At 41.1% G+C, this 21,061-nt stretch overlaps 1 protein-coding gene across 2 annotated transcripts; it reads right to left on the bottom strand.

Moving 5' to 3' along the window:
- Positions 1-729: 729 nt before the first annotated feature.
- Positions 730-15,897, bottom strand: LOC129828924 (MBT domain-containing protein 1-like). Of its 2 annotated transcripts, none has more exons than XM_055890253.1 (17): positions 15,725-15,897; positions 14,496-14,697; positions 14,176-14,309; positions 13,043-13,157; positions 12,743-12,825; positions 10,129-10,246; positions 9,699-9,833; positions 9,248-9,336; positions 8,769-9,003; positions 8,508-8,563; positions 8,302-8,406; positions 8,032-8,179; positions 7,774-7,856; positions 7,157-7,391; positions 6,551-6,622; positions 5,694-5,888; positions 730-5,423 (listed from the first exon to the last, which is right to left on the bottom strand). In XM_055890253.1, the coding sequence occupies exons 1-17, from the start codon at positions 15,743-15,745 to the stop codon at positions 5,365-5,367; spliced, it is 2,085 nt and encodes a 694-aa protein (XP_055746228.1). In that variant the 5' UTR covers positions 15,746-15,897; the 3' UTR covers positions 730-5,364. The 2 variants fall into 2 exon arrangements, with proteins under 2 accessions (XP_055746228.1, XP_055746219.1); XM_055890244.1 differs by having other exon boundaries at positions 730-5,437; positions 15,725-15,895.
- Positions 15,898-21,061: the final 5,164 nt, after the last annotated feature.

The raw sequence follows: 21,061 nt of genomic DNA, 5'->3' as shown, positions 1-21,061 counted from the left end.
GCCATTTGTTTAAGGTGCTACCATTCAGGGTGCCCTCTAGTATTGCTGATTAAGCTCTCCTGTGACTTAATGTGGGGGTGTGGCACTAATTGGGTCAGCTTAACTCCACTGGGCAAGCCTGACAAAAGGTTTTGGTAACATTACAGAAGATTATATTTGCATTGTCATGATTGGGTATTGTTAACTACACCCTTCTGGATTTAACTTGACAAAGTGAGACCCTATGCCTGCTATATTGGTTCCTGTTTGAATTGGCAACAAACAATAGCAGGGGTATTCAATGCTTACCCTGTGAGGCCTGGAGCCTGGTTTTCTCCTGGTGTCCCAGGTCTAAATCAGTGATATGGGGAGGGAGCAGCGGAACTGGTTGAGGTCGTTGCTTTTGCGGGCACAATAGCAATGTTTAAATCACGAGAACATGGTTCATTGAATGTAACTTGACAGAAAAGAACACTTCAGGATTTTGGCAAACATTTCATCTACTTCCCCAGTGTCCAATGAACTGGTGGATGAAGGTAGAGTATGAAGGAAGTTGGAATTGGCTCAACTTTAGCGCAATGACCTCTACACCAGGCCATAATTGTCAGACTCCAGCCACCCTAGTCATACTGTTCTCTGCGGTACCGCTTACCATGTGGTAGCAGTGCCAAGTCTAGGTCCTCATTGCCATAACTCTGAAGTATTCCTTTATTGGTGTAGGTAAAACAATGGACGCTGGCTTATGCAGTGTAAAAAAAGTAAGTTGAATAATTTATTTTACGATAATGCTTTTTCCACAAACATGCTGCAAAATTAAAAAGTAAACATCTAAATATTTCTATACATTTGATATACTGTAGCTTAAACTTCATGTTCACAGCCCATTTACCATGGAAACCAAGGAACAAAAACAATATACTTGGATGCGGGGAAAAAATGAATTTATCCCACAAGTGCCATGCAAAGAATGTTTTGGCAGTTAATTCAATACACATTTTTCATAGTTGTATCCAAAATACAAGAGAACTGAATTTCTCCACCATGGGCAGTTAAATCATTTCATTCTTATAAGGTTATGACTATCAAATATATATAGCACCATAATACAAAGACAATGAAGGGGTTTCACAATAGAAACAAGCACACATACACACAGACCCATAGTTACACATAAACCAAGATCATCTAGTTAAGCACAAGAGGACATGATGTTAACACTGCTGCATGCACATATTTTGGTTTCAACAAACACACTGTCTTTTCTTATGATGAAATAATGCATTTGAACGTCAATGAACATCATGATCAGAATAGCGTAGCCCTATATTGAGTACATTTGTGCGTTTCTTTTCTTCATTCAAATACCATGAATTCTCATGTTTAACATTTGTATTAGAAGGACGATGGAGGCAAGGTTTGTCACCTCAAAACAGTCATACCATATATTAACGTAATGTATATTTCCACCATTCGGTCTTTGATGCACAGTCTGAAGTTTGAGTGTAAGTACAGCTCAAAGCTTAGGATCTCACTGCATTAGGAGAGTACTGTGATAAGACGTTATTGCTTGACAGTGACCTTAGGCAATCTTTGGCATCACCATGGTCACCTGAGCTGGTTTACACCAGCCAACACGAAAATGTACATTTTCATTGAGACTTATACTAGTTTGAGTTTCACGCAGGGCCAGACATTGAAACATACAGTAACAACAGTAAGACAAATCGACAAAGCTAACATTTAACTGAACTTTTGGAGAAAAAATAAAATAGTTCAAGAAACACCTACACATGATCAAACAGTGACAGACAGTTAATCCTACCTCTAGAGACAAAATATATGACAAATCCACTTGAAATGGGACCTTGTATCACAATCAGATAGGTCTCTACATTAGTGAGATGGTTTACCAAGTGACACATTTACTTTAAAGACCGATCTTGGACTAACACATTTTGTTAATACTGTTGACCACATCAATCTCTGAAGCCTAATTTCAGCATGCCAACAGCCAATGACAACACCTTTCTCAATAACCATAACAACGAAGAAGAAGCCTATAATACAATACGCTAAGATTTCCTGAGAGTAAATTGTCAACCTTACTGGTATATAAAGTGAGACAATGAAGTGCAGTCGGTATTTGATAAAGTATGTAGATTATAATCCCTCTTTAATTTCCCATATGGCACAAAATAAATCACCATATCATGTTTGTAAATTGGCTCTTATATACTGTATGCTTTGTTAATAAATATTTAATGTGATATATTTTGTTTTATAAATCAATATTGACATTCATTTCATATCTCCCAACGAAAGGATGGCCTATGAATAAAATGATCATGAGTCAGTGAGTGTGACAATTTAACCCAAGCCTATCAATCACTTACTAAGAAATATGCACACAAAGTGATTTAAATTGTCATGAAAATCACCTTTATGTGTGGTTTGACCAGAACCGGACTACCTTGCAACAGGAGATTACATTCAAGTTCTAAAAGAGGAAGAGTAAACAAAGCATTATTTTGAAGATTTTCTTTTACAAAGGCAGTACATTCTCTATTTCGATAAATGGTTCTCATGTTGTTGATGGTAGTGAAGTGATGAAACACTAATGATGAACAATAGCCCGAATATTACAGTGGCTTGAATATTTCCTCTACTCACATTTATAGTATCGCTCTGAATTATGACATAATTAATGTAGAATAATGCTACATACATTAGATATAAAACATTTCAGATAGATGAATTATAACATAATTCATGTAGAATAATGCTATATACATTAGATATAAAACATTTCAGATAGATCTCTGTATTATTTGACACAAGAGTCAAGGTTTGCATATCATTGTGTAGTAAACTGTGATAGAACTAAATATTACCACAGTGAATGACTTGTTTTTCATAGAGTATAATTTTTTGATTTGACAAACTTGCCTGCAATCAACTGGCCAAGAGGAGTAATATTTGTAAACATACTTTAAATAAGGCATGGTAAATATAGTGTGGGAAAAGGATCAACCTGAGATTTGGGGATCTACCACATTCTCCTTGGTAAATGTCCCAGTGATAGTTGTCAGTCATGATTGGCTATCACACAAATGGAACACAAGATCCAGAGAATGTGGTCAGGTGCTCAAATCCTAGTTGAATGTGTGGAACTGGTATGAAGCTGATTGGTGGGGTGTTTCTACTTTATATCTGAGTGATTGTTTTTTACCAGTAAGGTTTAGTCCATTCAATACCAACATAAAGTTGAAGTCGGAAGTTTACATACACCTTAGCAAAATACATTTAAACTACGTTTTTCACAATTCCTGACATTTAATCATAGTAAGAATTCCCTGTCTAAGGTCAGTTAGGGTCACCACTTTATTGTAAGAATGTGAAATGTCAGAATAATAGAGGAGAGAATTATTTATTTCAGCTTTTATTTCCTTCATCACATTCCCAGTGGGTCAGAAGTTTACATACACTCAATTAGTATTTGGTAGCATTGCTGTTAAATTGTTTAACTTGGGTCAAGCATTTTGGGTAGACTTCCACAAGCTTCCCACAATAAGTTGGGTGAATTTCGGCCCATTCCTCCTGACAGAGCTGGTGTAACTGAGTCAGGTTTGTAGGCCTCCTCGCTGGCACGTGCTTTTTCAATTATCCCCGCAAATGTTCTATAGGATTGAGGTCAGGGCTTTGTGATGGCCACTCCAATACCTTGACTTAGATGTCCTTAAGCCATTTTACCACAACTTTGGAAGTATGCTTGGGTCATTGTCCATTTGGAAGACCCATTTGCGACCAAGTTTTAACTTCCTGACTGATGTCTTGAGATGTTGCTTCAATATATCACATAATTTTCCTGCCTCATGATGCCATCTATTTTGTGAAGTGCACCAGATACTCCTGCAGCAAAGCGCCCCCACAACATGATGCTGGCACCCCCATGCTTCACGGTTGGGATGCTTCTCCCCCTTTTTCCTCCAAACATAACGATGGTCATTATGGCCAAACAGTTCTATTTTTGTTTCATTAGACCAGAGGACATTTCTCCAAAAAGTACAATCTTTGTCCCCATGTGCAGTTGCAAACTTTAGTCTGGCTATTTTATGCCGGTTTTGGAGCAGTGGCTTCTTCCTTGCTGAGCGGCATTTCAGGATATGTCGATATAGGACTCGTTTTACTGTGGATATAGATACTTTTGTACCTGTTTCCTCCAACATCTTCACAAGGTCCTTTGCTGTTGTTCTGGGATTGATTTGCACTTTTCGCACCAAAGTACGTTCATCTCTAGGAGACAGAACGTGTCTCCTTCCTGAACAGTATGACGGCTGCGTGGTCCCATGGTGTTTATACTTGCATACTATTGTTTGTACAGATTAACGTGGTTACTTCAGGCGTTTGGAAATTGCTATTTTTTCTGAGGTCTTGGCTGATTTCTTTTGATTTTCCAATGATGTCAAGCAAAGAGGCACTGAGTTTGAAGATAGGCCTTGAAATACATCCACAGGTACACCTCTAATTGACTCAAATGTTAGCCTATCAGAAGCTTCTAAAGCCATGACATAATTTTCCGGAATTTTCAAAGCTGTTTAAAGGCACAGTCAACATCGTGTATGTAAACTTCTGACCCACTGGAACTGTGATACAGTGAATTATAAGTGAAATAATCTGTCTGTAAAAAATTGTTGGAAAAATGACTTGTGTCATGCACAAAGTAGATGTCCTAAACGACTTGCCAAAACTATAGTTTGTTAACAAGAAATTTGTGGAGTGGTTAAAAAACTAGTTTTAATGACTCCAACCTAAGTGTATGTAAACTTCCGACTTCAACTGTACATACACCCTGTTTTTTGGAAAATCTGATTATATATATATATATATATATATATATATATATATACACACACTAAAACATCACACAGTTTATCCATCAAAAGATTACCCTACCTCAAAGTAACGAATACGAGAGATGCATAAAAAGATCTCGGATTTAAAAAAATCGTACAAAAACTTTTTTTTGTTTTAGTACAAAAAACTGAACTGAAATGTAAAGTTATTGTCATTTACGCACCTCTCTTTTTTCCTTTATTTTCTACACTCCTCTCTCCGTTTGCGCTGTCTGTCTGGAACTAGTCTTTGAGCCGTTCTGTCCTGAATCTCTCTATGGGCACAGCTTGGACCCCTTGGTGACCTTCCATGTTAATGTTGTGGGGATGCCACCCAGGGCCCATGGTCTCTGGTGCTGTGGAGAGAGAGGGAGTGGACAGGCTCCTTCTTGCCCCCAGGCTGGCCCTCCGGTGGTAGGTGCAGCAGTGCCCCATGGAGGCTCAGGGTTCCTGTTTGATGTAGTAACTGCAGCCGGAGCCGTTGTTCTCTAGGTCAGAGGCTGTGCCCTGCGGGAAAGTGAACTCGTCCGTCTCCTGAACCTCCTCCTTCAGCTGCAGTGTCACCCCTTAAAAAAAAGAAAAGAGGGCCAGTAGAGAAGTAGGGAAGATGGGGAATGAAAAGACAGGAAGGGGAGGATGAATTATAAAACTCAGAAGATAAAGGAGAAAATAAGTTGCCTTATCAAGATGGTTGATGTTAAGATGGGGTAGAGTACTTGGACTACTACACTTCTCCGTTTCAGTAGCGGACATCCCTAACCAACTACCAGGCTTAACATGGGTTTCTAATTTGAGTTCAGTTGGTAGGGTGGCTTAGGTTACCTGGCTTTCCGTTGGGGGCGAGTTCCTGGGCTGCCGAGGGAGGCTGTGCGTTCCCAGGGGCAGATGCTGGCGTGGGAGGAGATGGGTAGTCTGGCGGGGTCATGTTCTCGTCTCCAGATAGGTTCCTCTGGGGCACTCCACTCAATACCACCCCCGACAAACTCACTGGCCGCTTACCAATGGGGATCTTCCTCTCTAAAAACCAAGACAAAGGTAAAATGGTTTATCAGCTCTGCTGTTACCTTCATGTTTCTTATACCTTTGCTCTTTTTGACCTGTGACTACTTATGTTATTCATCATTAGTAAGGTAAAATTTAAATATTCAAATCGAGGTAAAAATGTCTTAGAAATGTAAGTTATTCAGGAAAAGCTTGATGTAATGTCTGGCATGACTAACAAAGACTGAAGGAACATATAAAAACCAAGCATACTATAAAAAGATCTACACTATGGGCCTACATAATCAAATAATTTGCATTTTATTGCAGTCATTGAAGATCTTTCTTCAGCCTGAGGTCTCATCCAGTAGTAACAGCTTCACACTGGTACATAAATTCAATCTGGTGTCGGAGGGTTTTGACTTGGTTTCAATGCTCTGTTTTGGTGTGAATAGAGATGCCCGCAGGGCATGAACCGTGAAGAGCCGCGGTGAGTGCAGCTTTGCCCTTAAATAGAGAAAGAAATTGGGAAAGGGGAGGGTGCAGGGGAGGAGGCAGAGGCATGGGCAGAAAAGAGATGGGGAGGGTGCAGGGGAGAAGGCGGAGGCACAGGGACAGAAATTAGAGGGGGGGGGGGGGGGGGGGTACGGGGGGAGGGGGCTGAGGCACGGGGCGAAACGAGGGGACGGATGACCCACTTTTCTTTTGGCCTTTGTACTGCTGGGATTTCTTCTTCTGCTTTGTCACACTCGGAGGGAGCTCTCTAGAGGCTGGGAAAAAAAGCACAAACCAGAGAACAACTCATTCATTCATACATTCGTTCAGCACAGCTCGTCTCAACTCATTCAAAAAAATGCAATGCTTTAGCTCAATTTTCCTACATTACTAGAATGAGTTTCAGATTAAAGGTTTGCGTAAAAGTCACAGTGTTTTGGTTAAATGAAGTTTGATGTTTTGACTGTCTTTGTGTTTTTTGTTGTTGTATTTAGCAGTTTTACCTGTATTGGTAGTTTTGGTTATTTGGGAGATTACAGTCAAATTCATTTGGGAGATTACAGTCAAGATCATTTGGGAGATTACAGTCAAGGTCATTTGGGAGATTACAGTCAAGGTCATTTGGGAGATTACAGTCAAGGTCATTTGGGGGATGATGCTAATGAAAAATCTGACTTGGTTTTCCAAAAGGTTGTTTTGGGCTAGACTAGAGCTAGTTCAGACCTTGCACTAAGAAAATTATATCTTTGTCCGTCTTTGTGGAAAAATGCTGAAAAATCAGAATAAACAGAATATTTAAAAAAACTCACCTAGCACAGCTGGTGGCTGTAGTTGGTAGCCAGTCAGCTGACACCAACCCACAGGGTAGAGGTCAGGTGATTCACAATCCACCCATTGATCATACTCGTCCTCCCAGCCGTCAAAATGGATGCGCAGTAGTCTATATACAATACGTGTCACTGTGGCAACACACACCAGCCGGGGCTCCATCAGGTCCACAGCCTCCAGCTTCATGCCAGGGCGGAACCCATGGTTTGGAACCTCCTTTAAAGTCAACAAAGAGAAGGGGACATTCAGCTGGTGGACTCAGGGAATTTCTCATAACACTACAACTACAAGCAAGCAAAGTTGTACATTGGTGGGCTACTAGTCTTAACTTCACTGCACTCGGATGCACTTGGTCTTTCTTATTTCGGACTAATATCCTGTAACGACTACACTACTGACAGAAATCAAGCAATTTGAAAAAGCCAAAGTGCATAAACAATCAAACTTCAAATAGATTAAAAATGTAAAGGGTTACTCAGACAGCAAGTAGTTGGTTTTGACAACAAATTCAGTCTAACTAACAGACTGCGAACAAAAGTAAAGAGCCAAAACAACCTAACAGGCAAAATAGCTAGCAGACAAAGCTGAACAAGGTTACCTTGTTAAAGAGCTTCACCGGAGCTGCCACTGAACCCGTTTCCCTGAGGTAGTCAAACCATCTGAATGGGAGTTTTGTGTACCCTGCAGAAAAGACTTACTTATTGAGGCTACAAGTAACAGCAACTGGCTGGCCAATTGAAATAGCCACTGTGAGGTGAGAATCAGTGGTGCGCACTCTCTTGGTACTACAAATAAACTCAAATAGACAATTGTGATTATGCTTTTACCACACAATGTAATGTAATTCAGTGTGTACCACGTGGAGGGGTGAGTTCAATTGTGTTGATTTCACAGAATCCAGCAGGAAAGATAGAGGGAGAGGTGGAGTGATAGCAGAACCAGTCAGAGCCATCAGCTGCCTCGGAACCATCAATTCCGATCATGAGGTATCCATCCGCCAAGACCTGGAAGAAGAGAAAGCAGGGAGCGTGAACGTGTACAACTCTGTTACACGTGCAATGTCATTGGTCTTTATTTCCCTCAATTCTCTGTCACTCATATTTCTCATCACGATTATAGGGCTTACCTTCCTAACAGTAGCAATACAAATAGCTGATAGATTCAAAGGGTCAATAGCCTCCAGCTTCATGCCATCTTTAAACCACTCCCCGCTCTGGTCAACATCCTTCACCTGAGAGAGATTGTACCACGTATCAAATAAATGTTAGAGACTAGAAAAATATTTGAATCAACGAAGTCAAGTGGCAGATTGAAACATTTATTTGAACTCACCTTCACAAAAAGCTGTCCTGGGGCATCTACTTGGCCATCAAGTTTCTTTGAAACATCTGAAACAAGGAAGAGTATCTGTCATTAATGGACAACAATCAAACCCTAAAAGTCCAAATAAATCATTCAGAAACAACTAGAATCTTAAAGTGCCTAAGTGTTTCACCCATGTTGAGATTTTCAGGATCCTTAAACCCTAAGCAAATCTTTACCCTTATGTGTAAGACCCTAGTCCCGCGTGCCCTCCCCACTATGGTCACTGACCAGATCTCTTGAAGCGGTGTCCGATGCCGCGGGACCAGCCGATGCTGTGTATAAGTGGGCTGTACATGTGGCACCAGAAGTCGTCCGAGCCGTCCTCGCACTCCTCGTAGACGAGCCGAAGCCGACCTCCGATCACCTGCTCTACCAGGGCCACCCGCGTCCGGCACAGGTGAGTCTTATCCACCACCTCCACACGCATCAGTTTCTTAAAGGGAAACTGCATGCTCTGCTGCACCTGGGGAAGGGTGAGGAGGTGAAGATTCTACAAGGTTACTTGACAATCCAGTTAGGCATTATAGAATATGTCACTATATAATAATACATGCAATGCATGTTTGTACTGGTAGTGCCATAAGGTTATTAGCATTGCATTTGTGGAAATAATACAAGCATATTCATCTTCTCATATTGATATTTGATGCATGTTTGTACTTAAAGTGAGGTGTTGGAGTGTCTTGTGATGAAGAGTTGTAGCTCACCTTGGTGGAGAAATCAATAGGTAGAGTCTTTGCTCCTGTTAGGCAGTTCACAAGAAACGCTTTCCAGTTGGTGCACTTGTGCTGAATGGCTAAGGTGAAACAGTCAGACAACGTTTGGGAAAGATTAGAAATTATTCTTTCAAACTGGTAAGAAATTTTATATGACTTAACACTTGCCCCACCACTTGTAACAGAGCATATATCCTTATCTTGGCAAAACAAAGTACAGTACTATAATTTGTTCTTATTACCTTTCAGAGAACAGACTACGCATGCCGTATACATAACAAAATACAGTACCTCGTTTACAAAGAGTACTGAGCACTGATTTGGTGACCTTGAGCATAATTCAGGAAAGGTGCTTTTAAAAATAAAGGCATTATCATTATTAACCTTATGGCCACAAATATCCTGGCTGTGTTTTCTAAGTGACTCCCTCTGTTACTCTTACACTTGGGAGGAACCAGGGGCTTTCCTCCTGCTGCACACCAGCCCACCGGGTGGATGTCAGGGACACAGATGTTACACCAGAAATCCCTGCCAGAGTCACCATCAAACCCCTCGTACCGTAGCAGTGCCTTAAAGCCTGCGGAGAGAAGAACAATGATGTTTTAAGATTAGGAAAACCAATGAACCTTATTTGTGATTTTCCAATCATTTTGTTCCTGAAATACTCATAAAAATGAATCATAGGAGTATTGTTGGATGAGAGAAGTATCTATGTTTCCAAGCATTGTGTGTAGGTTACATCTAAGTGTAACATGTCTATGTGTAAACAGAGTTTAATGAAAACAATGAATTCAGAGAAAGTACACTGTCATCTATGAATCCAAACAGGTGCATTTCAGAGTGAAGAGGATTCTCTGGGGCTTCTTTGTTACCTGCTAATTTGATAACTCCTGCTATCCAGTACACCTTCATTGGCAGGCCGCTGTCTGTATTGGGCACCTCTACCCTCACCCCTTCTGCAAGGTCACCCCAAGAAGTTCCCATGGGAACCTAAGGCAGAGAAGACAACACACGCTGAACATAGAGAACGACATCATCACAATACAAATATGTCCGCTCAAAAAGGACTGCTATTGCTAATACACTTCATTGTCACCTATCCTCACAATTTATGCAGCTTCAACAACATTTTTTTTTTATACATATAAATACACACACACACACACACACAGTTGAAGTCGGAAGTTTACATACACCTTAGCCAAATACATTTAAACTCAGTTATTCACAAATGCTGACATTTAATCACAGTAAAACTTCCGTCTTAGGTCAGTTAGGATCACCACTTTTTTAAGAACGTGAAACGTCAGAATAATAGTAATGAGAATCATTTTATTTCCTTCATCACATTCCCAGTGAGTCAGAAGTTTACATACACTCAATTAGTATTTGGTAGCATTGCCGTTAAATTGTTTAACTTGGGTCAAACGTTTTGGATAGCCTTCCACAAGCTTCCCACAATAAGTTGGGTGAATTTTGGCCCATTCCTCCAGACAGAGCTGGTGTAACTGAGTCAGGTTTGTAGGCCTCCTTTCTCGCACACGCTTTTTCAGTTCTGCCCACAAATTTTTTATAGGATTGAGGTCGGGGCTGTGATGGCCACTCCAATACCTTGACTTTGTTGTCCTTAAGCCATTTGCAACAACTTTGGAAGTATGCTAGGGATCATTGTCTATTTGGAAGACCCATTTGCAACCAAGCTTTAACTTCCCGACTGATGTCTTGAGATGTTGCTTCAATATATCCGCATACTTTTCCTCCCTCATGATGCCATCTATTTTGTGAAGTGCACCTGTCACTCCTGCAGCAAAGCACCCCCACAACATGATGCTGCCACCCCTGTGCTTCACGGTTGGGATGGTGTTCTTCGGCTTGCAAGCCTCCCCCTTTTCCCTCCTAACATAACAATGGTCATTATGGCCAAACAGTTCTATTTTTGTTTCATCAGACCAGAGGACATTTCTCCAAAAAGTACGATCTTTTTTCCCATGTGCAGTTGCAAACAGTAGTAGGTTTTTTTATGGCGGTTTTGGAGCGGTGGCTTCTTCCTTTGCTGAGCGGCCTTTCAGGTTATGTCTATATAAGACTCATTTTACTGTGGATATAAATACTTTTGTACCCGTTTCATCCAGCATCTTCACAAGGTCCTTTGCTATTGTTATGGGATTGATGTGCACTTTTCGCACCACAGTACGTTCATCTCTAGGAGACAGAACGCGTCTCCTTCCTGAGCGGTATGACGGCTGCGTGGTCCCATGGTGTTTATACTTGCATACTATTGTTTGTACAGATGAACGTGGTACCTTCAGTCGTTTGGAAGGTGCTCCAAAGGATGAACCAGACTTGTGGAGGTCTACAATTTTTTTTATGAGGTCTTGGGAAAATCAAAAGAAATCAGCCATTTCAAGCAAAGAGGCACTAAGTTTGAAGTTAGGCCTTGAAATACATCCACAGGTACACCTCCAATTGACTCAAATTATGTCAATTAGCCTATCAGAAGCTTCTAAAGCCATGACATAATTTTCCAAGCTGTTTAAGGGCACAGTCAACTTAGTATATGTAAACTTCTGACCCACTGGAATTGTGATACAGTGAATTATAAGTGAAATAATATGTCTGTAAACAAAGTAAATGTCCTAACCGACTTGCCAAAACTATAGTTTGTTAACAAGAAATTTGTGGAGTGGTTGAAAAACGAGTTTTAATGACTCCAACCTAAGTGTATGTTAACTTCTGACTTCAACTGTATATATATATATATATATATATATATATATATATATATATATATATATATATATATATATATATATATGTTTTATTGTCACATACACCGGACAAGTGCAGTAAAATGTGTTGTTTTACAGGGTCAGCCATAGTAGTATTGCGCGCCTTGAACAAATTAGGATTAAGTGCCTTGCTCAAGAACACAGACAGGTTTTTCACCTTGTCGGCTTGGGCATTCGAACCAGTGACCTTCGGTTACTGGCCCAACGCTCTAACCGCTAGGCTGCCTGCCACCCCAGAGTTTCCCACCAGAGGCAGAATGACACCTATATCTCCAAAACATCCAGATGAGCTATTCATCACACTGTTTGATGGGTCAATAGGGATGAGGTATATTCTAACATACTTGCTCTGTTGAGTTTTGTTGTACTGGAGCATAAAACATCTTACCAGGTTACAAATCAACACATTCTAATATCTAGAAGAATATACTTCTTTATAACAACCAAGAAAGGCCCAAGCTGAAATTCAATTACTTTGTATTTATTGTAATATTAGTCACTTAATAAGTAGTCGTCATGAGAGGCATACATAGACGCTTGCATCTCTTATCCACTGAGTGTGATCTCTACTTTAAAAGTATAATGTTAGTTAAGACATACCATATTGGCTGTGTCTACATGTTCTGACTTCCACTTCACTTTCACTGTCACTTTTCACCAGCAACCATTTGGAGTGTTTGAGCTGAGCGTTGCTTACATGTTTGAAACAGCCGACAGGTGCCCCGTTAATGTCGCCGGTGCCTATGTAGCGTCCCCAATCAAAGCCTTTCACAGGAATCACTGCAACCACCACAAGTATCGTCATGAGAGATAACACAACTCAATCAACGACTAGCTTATTATCATTACCTTCTTTATTTACAGTGAGAAAGATATCCTCTCAATCTAGTCCTAGTAGAATCATCTTTGAAGACTGTTGCACCTATACTGTAGTCATTTGTAATTGGTAAAAAATGAATAAAATTTCACGTGTCATGGACTTTTACATGGAACTTACCTGTTTTTGATTTGACTTGATTCTGTTGGTTGGCTTGGTACTGGGCATAGGCAGCCAACTTCGCCATGAGAGGCTGCTTCTGTAATACTTTAGCCTTTTTCGTTGGTGGTTTACCCTTTGAAAATAATAATAAAGGAACGACTATTGAGAGAGATAGAAGAAGAATCATACAAGCCAGGCAGGTTTCCTTTGTCCCAGGTTTATTCGACAAAAGAAATCATTGCGACGTGTGTAATGGAAACGGCAGATTATGGGATACATTTTCTGAAGATCAACAACATTTGTATCAGTTCGACTGAGATGGATTTATTTGGTCTAACTTTCTTTATTGCAACAAATTAAGATGGAAACTGTGATTTTCGAAAAAAGGATTGCAAAATAATTTAGAAGATACGCGGGGTACATGATGTCCTCACGTAGGCCTAACAAAAAAGATCCACTCAACATTTAATGCGAAATACCTATTGCTGCCAACTTCTATTTTTTCAACTATTAAAATTGTGTTTTTTTGCAGGACAACGATTGTCCTGAATTTCAAGAATGCCTGAACAGCTTCGCCTTGTTTTTCTAGTTGGCTGGATGCACGTTTCACCATGGCATGGACCGTTGCAATACGTGGGAACATGATAATTATTAGAATATGACAAATATTAGTAAATTATTGCAGTATATCCATCCTGGCTTTTGCGTGCTACCTGAGACATGACACACATAGTTGGGAGGGCATCCAGGCTGTCAACAATTTATTAATGCTCAATTTGCCTTAAAGGTTAATGGAAACACTTTAACTACTTAATTTGTATTATTTTTTTGGTGTGGAGGCATTGCGTCCAGCTGTTTTTAATCGACAATATAGTTAAATGGAAATACACTATAGCAGGCAATTGTTGCATCTATTTTCTATACGAACTTTCTAAATGTCAACAAACAAACAAAAAAAATTGTAAAAAAAAATGGTAAGGTAACATAGCTACTTATAGATACACAGAGGATGATACACAGAGGAAGGAATTAAAATGAAATAAATACAACCTGTTTACACAACTTTTCAATGTCAATTCAACTTAAAAACTGTGGTTATAGAGGAACATACAAGGACAATAGAAGTAGACTGAGTGCAGTTTGCATGTTACCTGCAGTCTGGCCAGTATGCTGGCTTTTTTAGAGTTGGATGAGTAGCTCCTTGAACAGGATACACTGCAGAAGCGCTTGGTTTTGGAGTAGAAAGCATCTCTCACTCCCACCATCCCACACATCTCACAGGTGGCTAAGGAGAGTGAAACACACACACACACACACACACACACACACACACACGAGGGATAACGAGGTGTGAGTACTGTTCAGTCGAAGAGATGGCCATATAATAGAATGCTAAAATCTCAGTTCAACCCTGTAATAAGATCATCAGCAGTTATGTTCAATAGGCAGAGGCAGTCACAGTACTACTAACCCATTCCTGCCTTCCCATCGGGGTAGGTGTAGACCTGGCCGTTGGTCTTGATGATGGGCAGGCTGGCAGGGAGGGAGGGCACCTCTTCATCGCTGTCCTCGGAGCTCGAGCTACTGCTAGAATCCTCACTGCAGCTGTCATAGCCATCGAACATCCCAAACGAGTCCCGCCTCTTCCTTTCTGAACGAACAGTCCGTTCAGCCTGTAGGAGAGAGAGGATTGTGTCAGATAGAGATAGCACAATGCAGTCTCACTTACCCGCATGCCACTACAGGTGGTTGCTTTGCATGATAACCTACTGCTGATCATTTTTCAGAAAACGGCAAAGCAATCACTGCATCCATAAACCTTTCATATAGAGGTCCAAGAGGATATGTAGCCTATGTGCAATGTTTCCATGCAACACGGACAGATTTCGGATGAAGAGTGAAGGGGACTTTGAAAGTATAACATGTCAATTCAATAGCTACATACCAATTAATTAATCTATGAATAACACTGCATTGAACCAACATGGAAATTGCTCAGAGCTCAACATGTTAACCAATTATACCTGTAACACCACCACATATCTGGTGGTAGCTCACCTACCATTCTTACACTAAAACAAGTCTGTTCTCAGTGATCAAAATAGCGACATATTGTGACAACATACAGCAAGTAAGCTACATGCCAAACGTTTTGCACTGCAGTAACCGATAGCTAATGTCATCGGTGGTGCACCGCCCCCTTTCTATTCAGAACCTCTGTTGCCAAAGCACAATATTGAAATGACAGCTGCACGCGCTGGCTCATGACCTGATATCCCAAGAATTAGTCTGCAAGACACTCCAATACAGCGTCAAAAATCACTGCAGTGCGGTCTATTTAACATGACGGGCCTGCCTTCTTGCAATGATTTGCTAGCCAGCTAACGTAACGTTAATGGTAGCTGCTGGATCTTGCGCCGTTATACAAGCGGACAAGCTGCCCTAGAAGGTTGGAGAGTTGTTGAAGAAGCAGCACCACAGCTTGCCATCAACAACAGCTAGCTTTATTAAACAATTGAAAGGCAGGCAATGCTGGAATAAAGCTGTCTGTTTTATTTTCTGCGGCTACAGAAACTAGCTGGCACTACTGCTGCCTAGCCTACCTAGCTAAACTAGCTGCTGCAGTCTGAAAACCACAACAAAGAAAGGGGAAATAGGATTACAACAGAAATATACACAGAACACAATAATAGCGCTCACCAAATCTCTTGCGTTTTCCATCAGCCCTTCATGCAGAGCGTTTTCTATTTTCTCTTGATACAGTGGCGAGACAGTGAAGAGAGGAAAGTTAATGGTAACCTAACATGCAAAAATAAACACCGCTAGCTAGCTAGCTAGCATAGCATATCAACAAAATTATCATATTTCAAACGCGCAGGCGCGGAATACAGCCGCTATTTCCTGATTGGGCAAGACACTCTTCTTCATCTATATAGCATGCAGGTTAGCCAAGTAAAAGTACTTTACCGCCATCTACTGTATTGTATGTACATACGTACAGTAAAATGCATCAAAGTAAATACACTACATGACCAAAAGTATATGACACCTGCTCGTCGAACATCTCATTCCAAAATGATGAGCATTAATATGGAGTTGGTCCCCCATTTGCTGCTATAACAGCCTCCACTCTTCTGGGATGGCTTTCCAATAGATTAGGGAACACTGCTGCAGGGACTTGCTTCCATTCAGCCACAAGACCGTTAGTGAGGTTGGGCACTGATTTTGGGCGATTAGGCCTGGCTCGCAGTCGGCGTTCCAATTCATCCCAAAGGTTTTCTATGGGGTTGAGGTCAGTGCTCTGTATGGGCCAATCAAGTCCTTCCAAACCGATCTCGAACAAACCATTTCTGTATGGACCTCGCGTTGTGCATGAGGGCATTGTCATGCTGAAACAGGAATGGGCCCCAAACTGTTGCCACAAAGTTGGAAGCACAGAATCGTCTAGAATGTCATTGTATGCTGTAGCGTTAAGATTTCCCTACAGTGGAACTACGGGGCCTAGCCCAAACCTTGAAAAACAGCCCCAGACCATTATTTCTCCTCCACCAAACTTTATAGTTGGCACTATGCATTCTGGCAGGTAGCGTTCTCCTAGCATCCGCCAAACACAGATTCATTTGTAGGACTGACAGATGTTGAAGTGTGATTCATCACTCCAGAAAACGCGTTTCCACTGCTCCAGAGTCCAATAGCGGCGAGCTTTACACCACTCCAGCCGAGGCTTGGCATTGCGCATGGTGATCTTAGGCTTGTGTGCGGCTGCTCGGCCATGGAAACACATTTCATGAAGCTCCCGATGAACAGTTTTTGTACTGACGTTGATCCAGAGGCAGTTTGGAGCACGGTAGTGAGTGTTGCAACCAAGGACAGACGATTTTTACGTGCTACGCACTTCAGCGGTCCCGTTCTGTGCACTTCTGTGGCCTTCCAAACGGCTGAGCCATTGTTTCTCCTAGACGTTTCCACTTCACAATAACAGCACTTACAGTTGACCGGGGCATGGCCGAAATTTGACAAACTGACTTGTTGGAAAGGTGGCATTTTATTACAGTGCCACATTGAAAGCCACTGAACTCTTCAGTACGGGCCATTCTACAGCCAGTGCTTGTCTATGGAGATTGCATGGCTGTGTGCTCGATTTTATACCTGTCAGGAACGGGTGTGGCTGAAATAGCCGAATCAACTCATTTGAAGGGGTGTCCACATACTTTTGTATATATAGTGTATGTCTGTACCAGTATGGAAATGTTGGTCATTATATGAAATGCAATATATTTCTGAATGATTACCCAGTGTACTCTATAAATCAATTCATAAAGAAATAAGGCAGAGATTGGGAGAGGGGTATGAAAAATACTCAAAATATCCCTTTGAGCATGGTCAAGAATTATGCAGTGGCTGGTCTATCATCCTAGACACAGTAGATCAGGCCAGCATCACTAAGGTGCATGGCTCAACACCCAGTGGCCAAAACCTTTCATTGAGTTTGCAACAGAGTAGTGAAGTAATAAAGAAGTGCTTGATGGAGCAAAGAACTTGCAAACCTTTAGGCCTATCTAACCAGCGTCAGCCAGACAGAAGAAAACCTGACCACTGTTGAGAAGATTACCTTTGACCTTGCTGGATGAATACATCAGAAAATGCCCGAAGCTATACTAAAGATAGAATTTCAAAAATAATTTCAAAAAGTATATATTACAGTATTTATCTTGGGAATAGACTGTTCGCTCTGCTAGTGCACGGCAAGCGGTACCTATGCACCAAGTCTGGAACCAACAAGACCCTGAACAGCTTCTACCCCCAAGCCATAAAACTACTAAATAGTTAACCAATAGCTATCCGGACTATCTGCATTTACTCTTTTTGCAACTCTCATCACATACGCTGCTGTTACTTTTTATTATCCATCCTGATGCCGGGTCACGTTATCCCTACCTAAATGTACATATCTATCCCACTTACCTTGTACCCCTGCACATCTACTCGATACTGATACCCTGTGTATTAGAAGTCGTGGAAAAAGTACCCAATTGTCATACTTGAGTAGGAGTATAGATACCTTAATAGAAAATGACTCACGTAAAAGTGAAAGTTAACCAGCAAAATCCTACTTGAGTAAAAGTTTTAAAGTATTTGGTTTTGAATATACTTAAGTATCAACAGTAAATGTAATTGCTAAAATATACTTAACCATCAAAAGTAAAAGTATAAATAATTTCAAATTCCTTATATTAAGCACACCAGACGGCACGATTTTCTTGTTTTTAAAATTTACGGATAGCCAGGGCCACACGCCAACATTCAGACATAATAATTATGTCTGAGTGTTGGAGTGTGGCCCTGGCTATCCGTAATAATTATGTCTGAGTGTTGGAGTGTGGCCCTGGCTATCCGTAAATGTAAAAAATAAGAAAATCGTGCCATCTGGTTTACAAACAACAAAGCATTTGTGTTTAGTGTGTCCACCAGATCAGACGCAGTAGGGATGACTAGGGATTTTCTCTTTAAGTGTGTTAATTCAACCATTTCCCTGTCCTGCTAAGCATTCAAAATGTAACTAGTACTTTTGGGTGTCAGGGAAAATGTATGGAGTAAAATATCCCTTTGCATGTTATACCAATGGCCCAAATTTGGCCATACCATATAGGTCATCATATGAGGTTGCAAATCAAAATAAAACATTCCCAATTATTCAAATGTAAGGCTATACATTTTAGGTAATTGACCCATTATTGTCTGTCCGATAGCCTCTACATTTACAATGAAACTCATGGGTGTGTTTAATGGGATGTGGAGCTTTATGGTGGGTGCAGGGCAATGGCGTCTTTAGCCCTGGGCTTCCGGGGCTACAGCCCCAAATGTTTTTGGTCCAGGCCCGAAACCTTTTGATGGTCTAACAACTGCACAATTGCAGGCTGTATGTCTAAAATGAGTTCCCATAACGGTGCATCACTTACACACTAAGTAGTTTGGTTTCACCATTACTTGACAGAAAACCGTGTATCCCTAGTCCAAACCGTTCAAAATATATGATCCATTTTACTGGAGTTATATTGGGTGGGTTTTTTCTGTCACGAAATCACAGGAAGCATTTGATAAATAAACAATGTCCCAGGCCATAATAAAACGAGGCTACTAGCAAACCGCTAATTAGTTTAGGGTGCACTCGGAAAGTATTCAGACCCCTTGACTTTTTCCACATTATGTTACGTTACAGCCTTATTCTAAATTACAATACCCCATAATGACAAAGTAAAAACAGTTTTTTATAAATGTTTGCAAATGTATTAAAAATGAAAAAACAGAAATGCCATATTTACATAAGTATTTAGACCCTTTGCTATGAGACTCAAAATTGAGCTCAGGTGCATCCTGTTTCCATTAATCATTCTTGAGATGTTTCTATAACTTGATTGGAGTCCACCTGTGGTAAATTCGATTGATTGGACATGATTTGGAAATGCACACACCTGTCTATATAAGGTCCCCCAGTTGACAGTGCATGTTAGATCAAAAACCAAGCCATGAGGTCGAAGGAATTGTCCGTAGAGCTCCGAGACAGGATTGTGTCGAGGCACAGCTCTGGGGAAGGGTACCAAAAAATGTCTGCAGCATTGAAGGTACACAAGAACCGAGTGGCCTCCATCATTCCTAAATGGAATAAGTTTGAACTACCAAGACTCTTCCTAGAGCTGGCTTCCCGGCCAAACTGAGCAATCAGGGGAGAAAGGCCTTGGTCAAGGAGGTGACCAAGAACCTGATGCTCTCTCTGACAGAGCTCCAGAGTTCCTCTGTGGAGATGGGACGAACCTTCCAGAAGGACAACCATCTCTGCAGCACTCCACCAATCAGGCCTTTATCGTAGAGTGGCCAGACGGAAGCCACTCCTCAGTAAAAGGCACATGACAGCCCGCTTGGAGTTTGCCAAAAGGCCCCTAAAGACTCTCAGACCATGAGAAACAAGATTCTCTGGTCTGATGAAACCAAGATTGAACTCTTTGACCTAAATGCCAAGTGTCATGTCTTGAGGAAACCTGGCACCATCTCTACGGTGAAGCATGGTGGTGGCAGCATTATGCTGTGGGGATGTTTTTCAGCAGCAGGGACTGGGAGACTAGTCAGTATCGAGGGAAAGATGAACAGCGCAATATACAGAGAGATCCTTGATGAAAACCTGCTCCAGAATGCTCAGGACCTCAGACTGGGGTGAAGGTTCACCTTCCAACAGGACAACTACCCTAAGTACACAGCCAAGCCAATGCAGGAGTGGCTTGGGGACAAGTCTCTGAATGTCCCTGAGTTGCCGAGCCAGAGCCCGGACTTGAACCCGACCGATCTCTGGAGACCTGAAAATATCTGTGCAGCGATGCTCCCCATCCAACCTGACAGAACTTGAGAGGATCTGCAGAGAAGAATGGGAGAAACTCCTCAGATACAGGTGTGCCAAGCTTGTAGTGTACACAAGAAGACTCAAGGCTGTAGTCGCTTCCAAAGGTTCTTCTGTGTTCTTGGGGACCTTCAATGATGCAGACATTTTTTGGTAGCCTTCCCCAGATCTGTGCGTCGACACAATCCTGTCTTGGAGTGCTACGGATAATTCCTCATGGCTTGGTTTTCACTCTGACATTTCAAAACTTGTTTTTGCCTTGTCATTATGGGGTGTGCATATTTATTTATTTAATTTAACTAGGCAAGTCAGTTCAGAACAAATTCTTATTTACAATGACGGCCTACCAGGGAACAGTGGGTTAACTGCCTTGTTCAGGGGCAGAACGACAGATTTTTACCTTGTCAGCTCTGGGATTTGATTCAGCAACCTTTCGGTTTCTGACCCATTTTTTATAACAAAATGTGGAAAAAGTCAAAGGGTCTGAATACTTTCCTCATGCACTGTGTGTGTGTGTGTGTGTATATATATTTATATTAAATTCTAGCGAATTTTTACTCATTACAATTATATATACATTTATTTTTTCAATATTTTTACAATTATTTATTTTATGTAGCGCTCTATCATTCTCCTTCTTGGTCAAA

This window comes from Salvelinus fontinalis, chromosome 2 (assembly GCF_029448725.1).
Source record: "Salvelinus fontinalis isolate EN_2023a chromosome 2, ASM2944872v1, whole genome shotgun sequence".
Classification (NCBI taxonomy): domain Eukaryota; kingdom Metazoa; phylum Chordata; class Actinopteri; order Salmoniformes; family Salmonidae; genus Salvelinus; species Salvelinus fontinalis.
The sequence above is the reverse complement of the archived record's forward strand: the minus strand, read 5'-3'. Positions and strand labels throughout refer to the sequence as shown.